We start from the raw sequence: 16,918 nt of genomic DNA on the forward strand, positions 1-16,918 counted from the left end.
TGTTCTCATATAACTGCCGCATGACCACCCACGGGATGACAAACAGGATCGGAGCCCCTGCAGCGAACATGAGAAATTAGAAGATTTGTATATCTGCTGGATGGACGCGCCGAGGGATGATGAGGCGTGAGGTGTCCAACAAGCATCAAAGTGGTAACGTGAGCCGGATAGATCAACACCTGACCGATTCTACATCCTGAGGGTGAAAACCTACCTCGACTTCATCCTGCTTCACAGCTCGGGGGTTGTTACAATGTATCAGTGCAGGTAAGAGCCATCAGCCAGTAGTCCAGGACATGAGAGGAATTTGTGCTGCTGATGTGTTTAGCGCACAGAGAGTTATCTACACTGATACATTGTAACAAACACTCAGCTATGTCAGCAGGACTGGGTCAGGAAGGGTTTTCATCCTCGAGGTATAAACAAGAATGTTTCCTTTCACTGACAGCAAGTGGTGATCTTAAAAAGGGTGAGAAATTTAAACATAAAGTCTATTAGCCAGTGACTGCACAGAGTGACTCTCACCCCAGCCCAGCACCATGTAACGCGGCAATGCAGCCTCCTCCGAGAACGACAGCACCACCAGCAGATTGTGCAGGTACAGCCCCTCCACCAGCAACCAGTAGTAATTGGCAGCAACACAATATTGTGTGATGGTCTGCGCCACACGACAACCGACCAGGGTCTGATCAGGAAACAGGGAGACGATGGGTTAAATCACATGCAATACAACACCCCAATTATAACACACTACACAAGGTCCAGATGTATAGCCCCGCCCTCATACAAGTGTCTCCTCTGTAGCCCCGCCCTCATACAAGTGTCTCCTCTGTAGCCCCGCCCTCATACAAGTGTCTTCTCTGTAGCCCCGCCCTCATACATGGGTCTCCTCTGTAGCCACGCCCTTATACATGTGTCTCCTCTGTAGCCACGCCCTCATACATGTGTCTCCTCTGTAGCCACGCCCTCATACATGTGTCTCCTCTGTAGCCCCGCCCTCATACATGTGTCTCCTCTGTAGCCCCGCCCTCATACATGTGTCTCCTCTGTAGCCACGCCCTCATACATGTGTCTCCTCTGTAGCCACGCCCTCATACATGTGTCTCCTCTGTAGCCACGCCCTCATACATGTCTCCTCTGTAGCCACACCCTCATACATGTCTCCTCTGTAGCCCCGCCCTCATACAAGTGTCTCCTCTGTAGCCACGCCCTCAAATGTGTCTCACCTGGAGTCCCACACTTTGTGTCTCCATTATGTCCTCATAGATTGTAAGCTCTTGCGAGCAGGGTCCTCACTCCCCAGGTTTGAATTGTAAATGAACTTTGTCACTATGTAATGTCTGATATTGTTTTCATGTTCCCTCTACATTGTAAAGTGCTGCGTAATATGTTGGCGCTATATAAATAAAGATTATTATTATTATTATTATTATACATGTCTCCTCTGTAGCCACGCCCTCATACATGTCTCCTCTGTAGCCACGCCCTCATACAGGTCTCCTCTGTAGCCCCGCCCTCATACAAGTGTCTCCTCTGTAGCCCCGCCCTCATACAAGTGTCTCACCTGTAGTCCCGCCCTCATACATGTCTCATCTGTAGCCACGCCCTCATACATGTGTCTCTTCTGTAGCCACGCCCTCATACATGTGCCTCTTCAGTAGCTACGCCCTCATACATGTGTCTCCTCTGTAGCCACGCCCACATACAAGTGTCTCACCTGTAGCCACGCCCTCATACATGTGTCTCCTCTGTAGCCACGCCCTCATACAGGTCTCCTCTGTAGCCACACCCTCATACATGTGTCTCCTCTGTAGCCACGCTCTCATACATGTCTCTTCTGTAGCCACACCCTCATACATGTGTCTCCTCTGTAGCCACGCCCCCATACAAGTGTCTCACCTGTAGCCACGCCCTCATACATGGGTATCCTCTGTAGCCACGCCCTCATACATGTGTCTCCTCTGTAGCCCCGCCCTCATACATGTCTCCTCTGTAGCCACACCCTCATACATGTGTCTCCTCTGTAGCCACGCTCTCATACATGTGTCTCCTCTGTAGCCACACCCTCATACATGTGTCTCCTCTGTAGCCACACCCCCATACAAGTGTCTCACCTGTAGTCCCGCCCTCATACATGTCTCATCTGTAGCCACGCCCTCATACATGTGTCTCATCTGTAGCCACGCCCTCATACATGTGCCTCTTCAGTAGCCACGCCCTCATACATGTGTCTCCTCTGTAGCCACGCCCCCATACAAGTGTCTCACCTGTAGCCACGCCCTCATACATGGGTCTCCTCTGTAGCCACGCCCTCATACATGTGTCTCCTCTGTAGCCCCGCGCTCATACAAGTGTCTCATCTGTAGCCACGCCCTCATACATGTGTCTCATATGTAGCTACACCCTCATACATGTGTCTCATATATAGCCCTGCCCTCATACGTGTTTAGCCCTGACATCACATAAAATTGTAGCCCAGCCCTCATATATACATCTGACTTGTAGCCCCGCCCTCATATACATCTGACTTGTAGCCCCGCCCTCATACGGCTGACTTGTAGCCCCGCCCTCATATACGTCTGACTTGTAGCCCCGCCCTCATATACGGCTGACTTGTAGCCCCGCCCTCATATACGTCTGACTTGTAGCCCCACCCTCATATATGTCTGACTTGTAGCCCCACCCTCATATACGTCTGACTTGTAGCCCCGCCCTCATATACGTCTGACTTGTAGCCCCACCCTCACATATATATGGCATGTTGCCCCCTCAGTATTTCTCACTCTCTCCCTCAGCAGAGCGGTCAGGTCTTCCTCGCCCTGGATGGCGCCGTGTGGCTGCTCCAGCAGAGCGTCCCGGGACAGCAGAGAGACAGCGCGCAGGATGAACGACACAAACAGGTTACAGTGGATGAGATTCCGGGTGCAGCAGAGACGTCTGGAACACAGAAAACGGGGGGGGGGGGGGCCCTCTCATTGTTACCCCAAGATCAGGACACAGCTGTAAATATCACCCCAAGTCTGGGAGCAGGAAGAAGTACTGCTGAACATTTGTGTGGAGAAGAGCTGAAGTGTAAAGTACTGCACACAGTCCTGCTTTAAAGGGTTCTCCCAGGATTAGAAAAAGGGTCTGCTTTTACTCCCCAAAAATAGCGCTACATCTGCCATGGGAACAGCCCCCAATTATACCCCTCAGAGACCCCGATGATAAACGGAGGGCACAGACCTGAGCTGAGTGAGGATGCTGAGCGCCACCACGAGCGCTGCCAGAGAGATCCCGTATCCCACGCTGTACATGACCCGCAGCTGCGACAGAATCCAGGCCTGATGCTGCGGAGACAGAAGATGCGACAATCATTATAATATTCAGAGGAGCAGGGGCCACGGCCGCCAGGGGACGCTGCCGCTCCGGCCATGAATATCGTTATATCACCAATATTATCCCGGAATCACCCCCAGAAGTCCAGAGGCCGCCGGATAATACACAGCAGCGATCACTGGTCAGGAGATCGAAAAATGCGAAAGTGGAAAAGACCCTGGAAACAAACCCAGAGCAGAACATGAGGCCGATCAGCGTCTCATTCCTCCGCTTCTCACCCTGCGGCGACCCCCTGACTATTAACCCTCCATTCATTTCCCTTTATAGAAACCCGAACATTCACACAAGAAACGGGCAAATCACAGAAAGATCTCATCTAAGATAGTGACCGGAGAGAATCCTGAAGATGATCCACAAGGACGGGGACTGAAGATGATCCACAGGGACGGGGACTGAAGATGATCCACAAGGATGGGGACTGAGGACGGGACTGAAGATGATCCACAGGGACGGGGACTGAAGATGATCCACAGGGACGGGGACTGAAGATGATCTACAAGGATGGGGACTGAGGACGGGACTGAAGATGATCCACAGGGACGGGGACTGAAGATGATCCACAGGGACGGGGACTGAAGATGATCTACAAGGATGGGGACTGAGGACGGGACTGAAGATGATCCACAAGGACGAGGACTGAAGATGATCCACAGGGACGGGGACTGAAGATGATCTACAAGGATGGGGACTGAGGACGGGACTGAAGATGATCCACAAGGACGGGGATTGAAGATGATCCACAGGGACGGGGACTGAAGATGATCTACAAGGATGGGGACTGAGGACGGGACTGAAGATGATCCACAGGGACGGGGACTGAAGATGATCCACAAGGACGGGGACTGAGGACGGGACTGAAGATGATCCACAAGGACGGGGACTGAAGATGATCCACAAGGACGGGGACTGAAGATGATCCACAGGGACGGGGACTGAAGATGATCCACAAGGACGGGGACTGAAGATGATCCACAAGGACGGGGACTGAAGATGATCCACAAGGACGGGGACTGAAGATGATCCACAAGGACGGGGACTGAAGATGATCTACAAGGATGGGGACTGAGGACGGGACTGAAGATGATCCACAAGGACGGGGACTGAAGATGATCCACAAGGGCGGGGACTGAAGACGATCTACAAGGATGGGGAGTGAGGACGGGACTGAAGATGATCCACAAGGACGGGGACTGAAGATGATCCACAAGGACGGGGTCTGAAGGTGATCCACAAGGACAGGGACTGAAGATGATCCACAAGGACGGGGACTGAAGATGATCCACAAGGATGGGCACTGAGGACGGGACTGAAGATGATCCACAAGGACGGGAACTGAAGATAATCCACAAGGACGGGGACTGAAGATAATCTACAAGGACGGGGACTGAGGACGGGCTGTAGAAGATCCACAAGGATGGGGACGTCACCGGAAAATGAGAAAATCAGGAGGTTTACCGGAGATTAACAAATGATTAGAAGATACAGAAAAAATTACAACGACCTGCAGAGGGAGCCAGGACTGTCCCCCCATTAAATAATCAGGACTGTCCCATCAGATAATCAGGACTGTCCACCATAAGAGAATCAGAACTCTCCTCCCATTAGATAATCAGGACTGATCCCCATTAGATAATCAGGAGTGTCCCCCCCATCAGATGATCAGGACTGTCCCCCCATCAGATGATCAGGACTGTCCCACCCCATCAGATGATCAGGACTGTCCCCCCCATCATATAATCAGGACTGTCCCCCCCATCATATAATCAGGACTGTCCCCCCCATCAGACGATCAGGACTGTCCCCCCCATCAGATGATCAGGACTGTCCCCCCATCAGATGATCAGGACTGTCCCCCCCATCAGATGATCAGGACTGTCCCCCCCATCAGATGATCAGGACTGTCCCCCCCATCAGATGATCAGGACTGTCCCCCCCATCAGATAATCAGGACTGTCCCCCCCATCAGATAATCAGGACTGTCCCCCCATCAGATAATCAGGACTGTCCCCCCCATCAGATAATCAGGACTGTCCCCCCATCAGATAATCAGGACTGTCCCCCCATCAGATAATCAGGACTGTCCCCCCATCAGATAATCAGGACTGTCCCATCTGGGGCTCGTTATCCAGCCTCTCGGTTCTAGATCTATAAATGAAGGCGTTCTCTTACGTGTGACTGCTCCTGTTCAGGGTCGACGTTCTCACATTGAGAGTGGTCTCTCCAGGGCATTTCTGTCTCATCCCGAACCCAATGACCATCTAAACCACAGCGCCGAAATACAAGGCCGTCTCTTACTGAGGAACAAGGAGAGAGGCAGCCGGGTCAGTCGCAGTTATCTGCCATATACCTGCCAAACACCTCCGTCCCCCACCACATCCTCTCACCTTGAGGGTACCAGGGCAGGTAGGATGGACACGGCTCCGCGTGGGTTGTATTAGCAGCAGCATCTCCCCAGCACACGTACATGTCAAACGTGCGATTACAGAAAACTCCTGCCACAAATGGGACAAAACTAAGTGAGACGAAGGTGCAAAACCACCGCTTATACTAAACACAGTGTTTAATGTGTATATAGTACAGGCGGTGTGATCTGGTGTGTGTATATAGTACAGGCAGTGTGATCTGGTGTGTGTGTATATAGTACAGGCAGTGTGATCTGGTGTGTGTGTATAGTACAGGCGGTGTGATCTGGTGTGTATAGTACAGGCAGTGTGATCTGGTGTGTGTATATAGTACAGGCAGTGTGATCTGGTGTGTATATAGTACAGGCGGTGTGATCTGGTGTGTGTGTATATAGTACAGGCAGTGTGATCTGGTGTGTGTGTATAGTACAGGCGGTGTGATCTGGTGTGTATAGTACAGGCAGTGTGATCTGGTGTGTGTATAGTACAGGCAGTGTGATCTGGTGTGTGTATATAGTACAGGCAGTGTGATCTGGTGTGTGTATATAGTACAGGCGGTGTGATCTGGTGTGTGTATATAGTACAGGCGGTGTGATCTGGTGTGTGTATATAGTACAGGCAGTGTGATCTGGTGTGTATATAGTACAGGCAGTGTGATCTGGTGTATATATAGTACAGGCAGTGTGATCTGGTGTGTATATAGTACAGGCAGTGTGATCTGGTGTGTGTGTGTGTGTATATAGTACAGGCAGTGTGATCTGGTGTGTGTATATAGTACAGGCAGTGTGATCAGGTGTGTGTATATAGTACAGGCGGTGTGATCTGGTGTGTGTATATAGTACAGGCGGTGTGATCTGGTGTGTGTATATAGTACAGGCAGTGTGATCTGGTGTGTATATAGTACAGGCAGTGTGATCTGGTGTATATATAGTACAGGCAGTGTGATCTGGTGTGTATATAGTACAGGCAGTGTGATCTGGTGTGTATATAGTACAGGCAGTGTGATCTGGTGTGTGTGTGTGTGTATAGTACAGGCAGTGTGATCTGGTGTGTGTATATAGTACAGGCAGTGTGATCTGGTGTGTGTATATAGTACAGGCAGTGTGATCTGGTGTGTGTATATAGTACAGGCAGTGTGATCTGGTGTGTGTATATAGTACAGGCAGTGTGATCTGGTGTGTGTGTGTATAGTACAGGCAGTGTGATCTGGTGTGTATATATAGTACAGGCGGTGTAATCTGATGTGTGTATATAGTACAGGCGGTGTGATCTGGTGTATATATAGTACAGGCGGTGTGATCTGATGTGTGTATATAGTACAGGCGGTGTGATCTGGTCTGTATATATAGTACAGGCGGTGTGATCTGGTGTATATATAGTACAGGCGGTGTGATCTGGTGTATATATAGTACAGGCAGTGTGATCTGGTGTGTGTATATAGTACAGGCAGTGTGATCTGATGTGTGTATATAGTACAGGCAGTGTGATCTGGTGTGTGTATATAGTACAGGCAGTGTGATCTGGTGTATATATAGTACAGGCAGTGTGATCTGGTGTGTGTATATAGTACAGGCAGTGTGGTCTGGTGTGTGTATATAGTACAGGCAGTGTGATCTGGTGTGTGTATATAGTACAGGCAGTGTGATCTGGTGTGTGTGTGTATATAGTACAGGCAGTGTGATCTGGTGTGTGTATATAGTACAGGCAGTGTGATCTGGTGTGTGTGTGTGTGTGTGTGTGTATATAGTACAGGCAGTGTGATCTGGTGTGTATATAGTACAGGCAGTGTGATCTGGTGTGTATATAGTACAGGCAGTGTGATCTGGTGTGTATATAGTACAGGCAGTGTGATCTGGTGTGTGTATATAGTACAGGCAGTGTGATCTGGTGTATATATAGTACAGGCAGTGTGATCTGGTGTGTGTATAGTACAGGCAGTGTGATCTGGTGTGTATATAGTACAGGCAGTGTGATCTGGTGTGTGTATATAGTACAGGCGGTGTGATCTGGTGTGTGTATATAGTACAGGCGGTGTGATCTGGTGTGTGTGTATATAGTACAGGCAGTGTGATCTGGTGTGTGTGTATATAGTACAGGCAGTGTGATCTGGTGTGTATATAGTACAGGCAGTGTGATCTGGTGTGTGTGTGTGTGTGTGTGTATATATAGTACAGGCAGTGTGATCTGGTGTGTGTGTATAGCACAGGCAGCGTGATCTGGTGTGTATATAGTACAGGCAGTGTGATCTGGTGTGTATATAGTACAGGCGGTGTGATCTGGTGTGTGTATATAGTACAGGCAGTGTGATCTGGTGTGTGTATATAGTACAGGCAGTGTGATCTGGTGTGTGTATATAGTACAGGCAGTGTGATCTGGTGTGTGTATATAGTACAGGCAGTGTGATCTGGTGTGTGTATAGTACAGGCAGTGTGATCTGGTGTGTATATAGTACAGGCAGTGTGATCTGGTGTGTGTATATAGTACAGGCGGTGTGATCTGGTGTGTGTATATAGTACAGGCGGTGTGATCTGGTGTGTGTGTATATAGTACAGGCAGTGTGATCTGGTGTGTGTGTATATAGTACAGGCAGTGTGATCTGGTGTGTATATAGTACATGCAGTGTGATCTGGTGTGTGTGTGTGTATATAGTACAGGCAGTGTGATTTGGTGTGTATAGCACAGGCAGTGTGATCTGGTGTGTATATAGTACAGGCAGTGTGATCTGGTGTGTACATAGTACAGGCAGTGTGATCTGGTGTGTGTATATAGTACAGGCAGTGTGATCTGGTGTGTGTATATAGTACAGGCAGTGTGATCTGGTGTGTGTATATAGTACAGGCAGTGTGATCTGGTGTGTGTATATAGTACAGGCAGTGTGATCTGGTGTGTATATAGTACAGGCAGTGTGATCTGGTGTGTATATAGTACAGGCAGTGTGATCTGGTGTGTGTATATAGTACAGGCAGTGTGATCTGGTGTGTGTGTATATAGTACAGGCAGTGTGATCTGGTGTGTGTGTATATAGTACAGGCAGTGTGATCTGGTGTGTATATAGTACAGGCAGTGTGATCTGGTGTGTGTGTGTGTGTGTGTGTGTATATAGTACAGGCAGTGTGATCTGGTGTATATATAGTACAGGCAGTGTGATCTGGTGTGTGTGTAGTACAGGCAGTGTGATCTGGTGTGTATATAGTACAGGCAGTGTGATCTGGTGTGTGTATATAGTACAGGCGGTGTGATCTGGTGTGTGTATATAGTACAGGCAGTGTGATGTGGTGTATATATAGTACAGGCAGTGTGATCTGGTGTGTGTATAGTACAGGCAGTGTGATCTGGTGTGTGTATAGTACAGGCAGTGTGATCTGGTGTGTGTATATAGTACAGGCAGTGTGATCTGGTGTGTGTATATAGTACAGGCAGTGTGATCTGGTGTGTGTATATAGTACAGGCAGTGTGATCTGGTGTGTGTATATAGTACAGGCAGTGTGATCTGGTGTGTGTGTGTATATAGTACAGGCAGTGTGATCTGGTGTGTGTGTATATAGTACAGGCAGTGTGATCTGGTGTGTGTGTATATAGTACAGGCAGTGTGATCTGGTGTGTATATAGTACAGGCAGTGTGATCTGGTGTATATATAGTACAGGCAGTGTGATCTGGTGTATATATAGTACAGGCAGTGTGATCTGGTGTGTGTATAGTACAGGCAGTGTGATCTGGTGTGTATATAGTACAGGCAGTGTGATCTGGTGTGTGTACATAGTACAGGCAGTGTGATCTGGTGTGTGTATATAGTACAGGCAGTGTGATCTGGTGTGTGTATATAGTACAGGCAGTGTGATCTGGTGTGTGTATATAGTACAGGCAGTGTGATCTGGTGTGTGTATATAGTACAGGCAGTGTGATCTGGTGTGTGTATATAGTACAGGCAGTGTGATCTGGTGTGTGTATATAGTACAGGCAGTGTGATCTGGTGTGTGTATATAGTACAGGCAGTGTGATCTGGTGTGTGTATATAGTACAGGCGGTGTGATCTGGTGTGTGTATATAGTACAGGCGGTGTGATCTGGTGTGTGTATATAGTACAGGCAGTGTGATCTGGTGTGTGTATATAGTACAGGCAGTGTGATCTGGTGTGTGTATATAGTACAGGCAGTGTGATCTGGTGTATATATAGTACAGGCAGTGTGATCTGGTGTGTGTATAGTACAGGCAGTGTGATCTGGTGTGTATATAGTACAGGCAGTGTGATCTGGTGTGTGTATATAGTACAGGCAGTGTGATCTGGTGTGTGTATAGTACAGGCAGTGTGATCTGGTGTGTATATAGTACAGGCAGTGTGATCTGGTGTGTGTATATAGTACAGGCAGTGTGATCTGGTGTGTGTATATAGTACAGGCAGTGTGATCTGGTGTGTGTATATAGTACAGGCAGTGTGATCTGGTGTGTGTATATAGTACAGGCAGTGTGATCTGGTGTGTGTATATAGTACAGACAGTGTGATCTGGTGTGTGTATATAGTACAGGCGGTGTGATCTGGTGTGTGTATATAGTACAGGCGGTGTGATCTGGTGTGTGTATATAGTACAGGCAGTGTGATCTGGTGTGTGTATATAGTACAGGCAGTGTGATCTGGTGTGTGTATATAGTACAGGCAGTGTGATCTGGTGTATATATAGTACAGGCAGTGTGATCTGGTGTATATATAGTACAGGCAGTGTGATCTGGTGTATATATAGTACAGGCAGTGTGATCTGGTGTATATATAGTACAGGCAGTGTGATCTGGTGTGTGTATAGTACAGGCAGTGTGATCTGGTGTGTATATAGTACAGGCAGTGATCTGGTGTGTGTATATAGTACAGGCAGTGTGATCTGGTGTGTGTGTATAGTACAGGCAGTGTGATCTGGTGTGTGTGTATAGTACAGGCAGTGTGATCTGGTGTGTGTATATAGTACAGGCAGGGTGATCTGGTGTGTGTATATAGTACAGGCAGTGTGATCTGGTGTGTGTATATAGTACAGGCGGTGTGATCTGGTGTGTGTATATAGTACAGGCGGTGTGATCTGGTGTGTGTATATAGTACAGGCAGTGTGATCTGGTGTGTGTATATAGTACAGGCAGTGTGATCTGGTGTGTGTATATAGTACAGGCAGTGTGATCTGGTGTGTGTATATAGTACAGGCAGTGTGATCTGGTGTGTATATAGTACAGGCGGTGTGATCTGGTGTGTGTATATAGTACAGGCGGTGTGATCTGGTGTGTATATAGTACAGGCGGTGTGATCTGGTGTGTATATAGTACAGGCAGTGTGATCTGGTGTGTGTGTATAGTACAGGCGGTGTGATCTGGTGTGTGTATATAGTACAGGCAGTGTGATCTGGTGTGTGTATATAGTACAGGCAGTGTGATCTGGTGTGTGTATATAGTACAGGCAGTGTGATCTGGTGTGTATATAGTACAGGCGGTGTGATCTGGTGTGTATATAGTACAGGCGGTGTGATCTGGTGTGTATATAGTACAGGCAGTGTGATCTGGTGTGTATATAGTACAGGCGGTGTGATCTGGTGTGTGTATATAGTACAGGCAGTGTGATCTGGTGTGTGTATATAGTACAGGCAGTGTGATCTGGTGTGTGTATATAGTACAGGCAGTGTGATCTGGTGTGTGTGTATATAGTACAGGCAGTGTGATCTGGTGTGTGTGTATAGTACAGGCAGTGTGATCTGGTGTGTATATATAGTACAGGCAGTGTGATCTGGTGTGTGTATATAGTACAGGCGGTGTGATCTGGTGTGTATATAGTACAGGCGGTGTGATCTGGTGTGTATATAGTACAGGCAGTGTGATCTGGTGTGTATATAGTACAGGCGGTGTGATCTGGTGTGTATATAGTACAGGCAGTGTGATCTGGTGTGTGTATATAGTACAGGCAGTGTGATCTGGTGTGTGTATATAGTACAGGCAGTGTGATCTGGTGTGTGTATATAGTACAGGCAGTGTGATCTGGTGTGTGTATATAGTACAGGCAGTGTGATCTGGTGTGTGTATATAGTACAGGCAGTGTGATCTGGTGTGTATATAGTACAGGCAGTGTGATCTGGTGTGTATATAGTACAGGCAGTGTGATCTGGTGTGTATATAGTACAGGCGGTGTGATCTGGTGTGTATATAGTACAGGCAGTGTGATCTGGTGTGTATATAGTACAGGCAGTGTGATCTGGTGTGTGTATATAGTACAGGCAGTGTGATCTGGTGTGTATATAGTACAGGCGGTGTGATCTGGTGTGTATATAGTACAGGCAGTGTGATCTGGTGTGTATATAGTACAGGCAGTGTGATCTGGTGTGTATATAGTACAGGCAGTGTGATCTGGTGTGTATATAGTACAGGCGGTGTGATCTGGTGTGTATATAGTACAGGCAGTGTGATCTGGTGTGTATATAGTACAGGCAGTGTGATCTGGTGTGTATATAGTACAGGCAGTGTGATCTGGTGTGTATATAGTACAGGCGGTGTGATCTGGTGTGTATATAGTACAGGCAGTGTGATCTGGTGTGTGTATATAGTACAGGCAGTGTGATCGGGGGTGTGTATATAGTACAGGCGGTGTGATCTGGTGTGTATATAGTACAGGCAGTGTGATCTGGTGTGTGTATATAGTACAGGCAGTGTGATCGGGTGTGTGTATATAGTACAGGAGTTTGCGGATCATGTTGCAGACATATAACAGTCTGGTTTGCTCTGTCCTCTAGTTGGGAACATATACTAATAACACTAATAACACTTATTATTCTGCTTACCGGTCAGTGCGGGATCCGTCCCCATCTTTTTCTCGCAGTCCTCCTGATAGTTCTTCCAGGCCTGCACAGTCTGTTGCACGGTGTTCGCTCCGCATGCCTGGATGAGTGATGGGGGGAATGTCACGTAACATCTCTCACATAAAACAATGTCATTCACATACCATGTCACAAAAATAACTCGCACAGCACAACGTCACCCACATGACACAATGGCATCGATGCCACCCAGAAAAAACAACATCACCGATATAAAACAAGGTCACCAACCAAACCCACCGTCACTCATAGAACACAACCTCCCTCACACAGCACAACGTCACCCATATAACATGACATCACTCACAGAACATCACCAATGCTACACATGTAACACAACCTCACAACAACACAATGTTACCAACGTCAATCACATAACAAGTCACCAACATAACACATCACCAACAAAACACACATAATGCAACGCCACCCATATAACACAATGTCACCCACAGAACACAATGTCACTGACATCACCCATATAACACATCACCAACAAAACACACATAATGCAACGCCACCCATATAACACAATGTCACCCACAGAACACAATGTCACTGACATCACCCATATAACACAATGTCACCCACAGAACACAATGTCACTGACATCACCCATATAACACAATGTCACCCACAGAACACAATGTCACTGACATCACCCATATAACACAATGTCACCCACAGAACACAATGTCTCTGACATCACCTATATAACACAATGTCACCCACAGAACACAATGTCACAGACATCACCCATATAACAGTCACCCATAGAACACAATGTCTCTGACATCACCCATATAACACAATGTCACAGACATCACCCATATAACACAATGTCACCCACAGAACACAATGTCACTAACATCACCCATATAACACAATGTCACCCACAGAACACTGTCACTGACATCACCCATATAACAGTCACCCATAGAAAACAATGTCACCCACAGAAAACAATGTCACCCACAGAACACAATGTCACAGACATCACCCATATAACACAATGTCACTGACCTCACCTATATAACACAATGTCACCCACAGAGCACAATGTCACAGACATCACCCATATAACACAATGTCACCCACAGAACACAATGTCATCCACAGAACACAATGTCACCGACCAGAGGCGTAACTACCGCTCGAGCAGCCATAGCGGCTGCTACGGGGCCCACGGCATGAGGGGGCCTGTGCCGCCCACCATGGCCTGATGCTCCGCTAGAAGCCGCTATGGCTGCTACAGCGCGACGGCACTGAACACTACGGCAGAACAGGGAGGTATCTCCCCGCTCTGCCATTAAAGGGGTTGTTCCTACAAAACACATGTATCCCCTATCCACACGATAGGGGATACATGTGTGATCGCTGGGACCCCCAACGATAAGGAGAACGGGGGACCGAATATCCCCCAAAGTTCTCCCGACTGTGTCGGCAGCTCCATAGAAATGAATGGAGCGCCTGTCGCTACAGGGGGGCTGTATGGTGCTATATACAGAGGGGCTGTACGGTGTTATTGACAGAGAGGGAGGCTTTATGGTGCTATATACAGGGAGGGAGGCTGTATGGTGCTATATACAGGGAGGGGGCTCTATGACGCTATATACAGGGAGGGGGCTGTATGACGCTATATACAGGGAGGGGGGGTGGGGGTTGTGTGGGGTGCCCAGTCAAAAGTTTGCTATGGGGCCCAGTCTTTCCTAGTTACGCCCCTGGTTATATCCGTATGCTGAGGACTCTGCTCGCCTGTTACGTCCCTGTGCTGAGGACTCTGCTCTCCTGTTACGTCCCTGTGCTGTGGATTCTGCTCTCCTGTTACGTCCCTGTGCTGTGGATTCTGCTCTCCTGTTACGTCCCTGTGCTGAGGACTCTGCTCGCCTGTTACGTCCCTGTGCTGAGGACTCTGCTCTCCTGTTACGTCCCTGTGCTGTGGACTCTGCTCTCCTGTTACGTCCCTGTGCTGAGGACTCTGCTCGCCTGTTACGTCCCTGTGCTGAGGACTCTGCTCGCCTGCTACGTCCCTGTGCTGAGGACTCTGCTCTCCTGCTACGTCCCTGTGCTGAGGACTCTGCTCGCCTGCTACGTCCCTGTGCTGAGGACTCTGCTCGCCTGCTACGTCCCTGTGCTGAGGACTCTGCTCGCCTGCTACGTCCCTGTGCTGAGGACTCTGCTCGCCTGCTACGTCCCTGTGCTGAGGACTCTGCTCGCCTGCTACGGCCCTGTGCTGAGGACTCTGCTCGCCTGCTACGGCCCTGTGCTGAGGACTCTGCTCGCCTGCTACGGCCCTGTGCTGAGGACTCTGCTCGCCTGCTACGGCCCTGTGCTGAGGACTCTGCTCGCCTGCTACGGCCCTGTGCTGAGGACTCTGCTCGCCTGCTACGGCCCTGTGCTGAGGACTCTGCTCGCCTGCTACGGCCCTGTGCTGAGGACTCTGCTCGCCTGCTACGGCCCTGTGCTGAGGACTCTGCTCGCCTGCTACGGCCCTGTGCTGAGGACTCTGCTCGCCTGCTACGGCCCTGTGCTGAGGACTCTGCTCGCCTGCTACGGCCCTGTGCTGAGGACTCTGCTCGCCTGCTCCGGCCCTGTGCTGAGGACTCTGCTCGCCTGCTCCGGCCCTGTGCTGAGGACTCTGCTCGCCTGCTCCGGCCCTGTGCTGAGGACTCTGCTCGCCTGCTCCGGCCCTGTGCTGAGGACTCTGCTCGCCTGCTCCGGCCCTGTGCTGAGGACTCTGCTCGCCTGCTCCGGCCCTGTGCTGAGGACTCTGCTCGCCTGCTACGGCCCTGTGCTGAGGACTCTGCTCGCCTGCTACGGCCCTGTGCTGAGGACTCTGCTCGCCTGCTACGGCCCTGTGCTGAGGACTCTGCTCGCCTGCTACGGCCCTGTGCTGAGGACTCTGCTCGCCTGCTACGGCCCTGTGCTGAGGACTCTGCTCGCCTGCTACGGCCCTGTGCTGAGGACTCTGCTCGCCTGCTACGGCCCTGTGCTGAGGACTCTGCTCGCCTGCTACGGCCCTGTGCTGAGGACTCTGCTCGCCTGCTACGTCCCTGTGCTGAGGACTCTGCTCGCCTGCTACGTCCCTGTGCTGAGGACTCTGCTCGCCTGCTACGTCCCTGTGCTGAGGACTCTGCTCGCCTGCTACGTCCCTGTGCTGAGGACTCTGCTCGCCTGCTACGTCCCTGTGCTGAGGACTCTGCTCGCCTGCTACGTCCCTGTGCTGAGGACTCTGCTCGCCTGCTACGTCCCTGTGCTGAGGACTCTGCTCGCCTGCTACGTCCCTGTGCTGAGGACTCTGCTCGCCTGCTACGTCCCTGTGCTGAGGACTCTGCTCGCCTGTTACGTCCCTGTGCTGAGGACTCTGCTCGCCTGTTACGTCCCTGTGCTGAGGACTCTGCTCGCCTGTTACGTCCCTGTGCTGAGGACTCTGCTCGCCTGTTACGTCCCTGTGCTGAGGACTCTGCTCGCCTGTTACGTCCCTGTGCTGAGGACTCTGCTCGCCTGTTACGTCCCTGTGCTGAGGACTCTGCTCGCCTGTTACGTCCCTGTGCTGAGGACTCTGCTCGCCTGTTACGTCCCTGTGCTGAGGACTCTGCTCGCCTGTTACGTCCCTGTGCTGAGGACTCTGCTCGCCTGTTACGTCCCTGTGCTGAGGACTCTGCTCGCCTGTTACGTCCCTGTGCTGAGGACTCTGCTCGCCTGTTACGTCCCTGTGCTGAGGACTCTGCTCGCCTGTTACGTCCCTGTGCTGAGGACTCTGCTCGCCTGTTACGTCCCTGTGCTGAGGACTCTGCTCGCCTGTTACGTCCCTGTGCTGAGGACTCTGCTCGCCTGTTACGTCCCTGTGCTGAGGACTCTGCTCGCCTGTTACGTCCCTGTGCTGAGGACTCTGCTCGCCTGTTACGTCCCTGTGCTGAGGACTCTGCTCGCCTGTTACGTCCCTGTGCTGAGGACTCTGCTCGCCTGTTACGTCCCTGTGCTGAGGACTCTGCTCGCCTGTTACGTCCCTGTGCTGAGGACTCTGCTCGCCTGTTACGTCCCTGTGCTGAGGACTCTGCTCGCCTGTTACGTCCCTGTGCTGAGGACTCTGCTCGCCTGTTACGTCCCTGTGCTGAGGACTCTGCTCGCCTGTTACGTCCCTGTGCTGAGGACTCTGCTCGCCTGTTACGTCCCTGTGCTGAGGACTCTGCTCGCCTGTTACGTCCCTGTGCTGAGGACTCTGCTCGCCTGTTACGTCCCTATGCTGAGGACTCTGCTCGCCTGTTACGTCCCTGTGCTGAGGACTCTGCTCGCCTGTT

At 50.3% G+C, this 16,918-nt stretch overlaps 1 protein-coding gene across 1 annotated transcript in view; it reads right to left on the minus strand.

Annotated features, from left to right (window-relative positions):
• Positions 1–3: 3 nt before the first annotated feature.
• LOC142714083 (gastric inhibitory polypeptide receptor-like) overlaps positions 4–16,918 on the minus strand; it is a gene marked incomplete at its 3' end in the record, with an annotated part of 30,914 nt that continues 13,999 nt past the window's right edge. The window contains exons 3-9 of the mRNA XM_075848642.1: positions 12,582–12,678; positions 5,763–5,870; positions 5,548–5,672; positions 3,226–3,329; positions 2,784–2,937; positions 526–685; positions 4–57 (exon numbers count right to left, since the gene is read on the minus strand). Coding sequence (XP_075704757.1) covers positions 4–57; positions 526–685; positions 2,784–2,937; positions 3,226–3,329; positions 5,548–5,672; positions 5,763–5,870; positions 12,582–12,678 — 802 coding nt within the window. The remainder of the gene's footprint in view (positions 58–525; positions 686–2,783; positions 2,938–3,225; positions 3,330–5,547; positions 5,673–5,762; positions 5,871–12,581; positions 12,679–16,918) is intronic.

This window comes from Rhinoderma darwinii, unplaced genomic scaffold (assembly GCF_050947455.1).
Source record: "Rhinoderma darwinii isolate aRhiDar2 unplaced genomic scaffold, aRhiDar2.hap1 Scaffold_440, whole genome shotgun sequence".
In the NCBI taxonomy this organism is placed as follows: domain Eukaryota; kingdom Metazoa; phylum Chordata; class Amphibia; order Anura; family Rhinodermatidae; genus Rhinoderma; species Rhinoderma darwinii.